Source organism: Cyprinodon tularosa, unplaced genomic scaffold (genome assembly GCF_016077235.1).
Source record: "Cyprinodon tularosa strain WSP-4 unplaced genomic scaffold, ASM1607723v1 ctg142, whole genome shotgun sequence".
Taxonomy (NCBI): domain Eukaryota; kingdom Metazoa; phylum Chordata; class Actinopteri; order Cyprinodontiformes; family Cyprinodontidae; genus Cyprinodon; species Cyprinodon tularosa.
Window position 1 is genome coordinate 1,484,859 of NW_024038243.1, and position 3,318 is coordinate 1,488,176.

Genomic DNA, 3,318 nt, shown 5'->3' on the forward strand with positions numbered 1-3,318 from the left:
TGGATGGATGGATGAAAAGATGGAAGGATGGATGAAAAGATAGATGGATGGGTGACTGGGTGGATAAATAAAAATATGGATGGAAGGATCAATAGATGTATTGATGAAAAGATGGGTGGATGGATGAAAGGATTGATGAAAGGATGGATTGATGGAAGGATGAAAGGATGGATGCCATAACTGTAGCTGTATCAAACTCAGTTCAACACAGGGATCCAGTCATTTATCAGAAGTTCAGATATACTGTAGCTCAGTTTGAGATTTTAGCGGTTAAAGCTGTGAATGCTCCAAGTTTGTTTAGAAAATAATTTGCCCAGTTATGTTGCTGCTGTTAAATTGAAAAATGACATTATGAGATTAGAGAAAGGAGGATCACAGAGAGGAGTGGTCTCCTCCCCCTAATAGGACGAACCAGTACATCCATCTGTGTCTGTCCTGTCCATCAGTGCTGAAAATGGCCTGTGAAATCAAAGTTTGTCTTACAGGAAGTGTCATCAATGCCTCTCTTAATTCGTGCAGTGCTGCCACTGGGGCCATATCCCCACTCTCCCAGGGCTGGCGGCACGAGGAGAGGAAACGTAAAACAAGAGGGATTCTATTAAAAGGTGTCAGCCAGCAACTAGATATCAATAACCTCCATGTATGCAGAGCAGAGAGTAAACTCCTGGGAGTCTGTGGTTTCACTTTGTGTGTGTGTGTGTGTTGATTCTCTCTGCTTTCTAGCTTTATAGGGTTAGAAGTATTTCCATGTATCATGTCTCCTATTTGTGCCATTAAGCAGTTTTTCATGTTTGACACCATACCATATCAGTTAATCATTGCATTATTGAGCCAAACCTGCAGTGCTGTGATTATTGTTCATATTTCCTAATAGGGAAGACAGGACTTTAATGTCAGCCACAGCTACATGTTTGACTTGATTTCTTTAGTTCCTCTCATAGACTGAGTTATGCCTTGATCATGAATCATTCTAAACCAGAACTCTTCCCTCTGTGCAGCACTGCAGCCTGAATGTGATGCACGGCATCAATATACAAAACAGTGACCATCAGGTAGCTGGATTAACTGTTTCACCGGTTGTTCCTCAGCTCATCACAGACAAAGATGTTACAACAAAAACTAGAGCTTTTATAGCACATTGTTGTGTTTAAAGTGTACCATTTCCTCACATCAAATACATGTTTAATAACTACTGAGCATAACCTCTTCTTAATAACTTCTGAGAAATGGAAAAAAGGAAAGAGAGACAATAGTCCTGCACAAAAAAGTCTGGTGATGAAGACATCAGAGATGGGTGGACTAGATAGAAACTGTACTCAGTTGAGGGAATCAGTGTTAGGCCCAGTGGCGGCGCAGGGGTTAAACATGCAACCTATTTAAGTAGGCCTCTGTTTTCAAAATGAATGTCACAGGCTGATGGACTATGCATCTGCTCCCCCCAAATCTCAATTTCTTTCTTCTATAGAAAAATAACAACATTAAATGCTTTTTTTCGCCCACAAAGATCTAAAAAGCAACAAAACTTCAGCGTATTTTTACTCAAGCAGAGTAAAAAGTAGCCTCTGAAGAAATCAATCAAAAGTGACAAACTGGGCGTGCTTTGGTGGTGCAGTGATTAGTGCACACAACCCATGTATGGAGGCATTAGTCCTCGATGCGGCTGACCCAGGTTTGAATCTGACCCGTGGTCCTTTGCCGCATGTCTGTCCCCCTCTCTCATACCCCCTTTCCAGTCAGTCTAATGTCGAATAAACAAGCCACTAGTGCCATAAAAGCTTAAAAAAAAGGAAACTATTGTGGTAAAATGGCTACTTGGGGACTGAATAAACAACCCATGATGACAGCTTTATTATTTTCATATAGTCACATCGAAGAGACAGAAACAAAGTTATTTAAAATTCTAGAATATTAAAGATTAGAATTAAAGAAGCACAGGTCTGAACAGCTTTCTTGTAAGCCAAGCCCCAGAAAGAAAGGGTTTAGGAACCACTTTTTTATTAATATACATCAACAAAGTTGTGTATTACTATCTTAAGAATGTATCTTGTTTTTTTTCTGACCTAATTTTAAATAACTTAATAAATAATTCACAAACTAACTTAATAATGACTAACTTCCCCTAACTTCCTTACCATAGTCTCTAACTTCACTTTGTCTGCTCTTGATGTCTGCAGGATATTTTTTAAAGCTTGCCCACCACATAAGATCTTAACATCAACAATCTGTTTACATTTAAAAGAAAAATCTGAAAATTGACAAGAAAGTCGGAAAGTTTAATAAATGATGAAATTATGAGAACAATAAAAGATAACCAGATTATTTCCATTGACTAGATTTATCTATGTTATTTTCAGGCAATACATCCTAACTATAGATGATTACTTATTGAAAAGCCTCTACTTTTGTTTGCACACAGTGTGGTGGGTGTGTACACTCAGCCTCGCCCTACTGCTGCTGTGAAGGACACGGTTCTGGTAACAGGATACAGTTTCCTTGGTTTGCACTGACTGTTTGGTCGGATCATGTAAGAATGTGTTGCTGCTCGTTGCTCGTCCTCACCCGCTATAACCGGAATAAATATTTCCACGGTTTGTTAGTAGACTCAGCTTCATCACCGCCGTGACTGACTCACCAATCCTGTTGTGGCTAACTCTGCAGAAGCTGACCTCTGACCTGGCTGGTGTGGAGCAGCAGAAAAAGGTTTTGAAAATGGAGCTGGAGCAGTGGAAGCGGGTAACATTCCCGTCCAAAAGTGCAGCTCCGGCAGCAGCACCAGTAAACACTGAATGTTCCTGTCAGGGCAGAACCGTACCTGCCCTCCAGTCCCTGGAGGCGGAGGTCAAACAACTTCAAGTCAAACTTAAGGTCAGTACTTATAGAGTTATTTATCTCCCCCCACACACTAGTTTCCTGTGCACGCCTTTGAGGTTTTAAATAATGTTTCCATTTCTAATTATTTGCTCTGTGGAGCTTGGATTAGAAAAATACCAACAATTTTGATTTGTTTGAGCATTTTTACCTTTATATTTGATGAAAAAACTGTTACCTTTTGCTTGTTTTGACCCCTTTGGTCATTTTTTTTGTTGCAGATGTGTTACATGCATCACTGTACCACAGTCCAGAGGTGCAGGATTAGACATGCGTCTTTAGTTGAGGAAAAAAAAAAGTCTCAGATTTCATCAAATATCAATTTCTAAAGCACTTTAACATTTCACTCAAAGTCTCAAAGTCCTTGAAGCTTCTGCGAGAAACTCTGTCAAGGTTTTACTTTTTCAGATCAGGCAAGAAAAAAGAAAGAAAACAAAATTTTCAGCCTTT

The 3,318-nt window shown here is 39.6% G+C and overlaps 1 protein-coding gene across 1 annotated transcript in view; it reads left to right on the forward strand.

Annotated features, from left to right (window-relative positions):
• The window catches only part of cntln (centlein, centrosomal protein), a 161,975-nt gene that overhangs the window by 110,188 nt on the left and 48,469 nt on the right, over positions 1 to 3,318 (forward strand). The window contains exon 19 of the mRNA XM_038278586.1: positions 2,659 to 2,865. Within this exon, the coding sequence (XP_038134514.1) occupies positions 2,659 to 2,865 (207 nt within the window). The remainder of the gene's footprint in view (positions 1 to 2,658; positions 2,866 to 3,318) is intronic.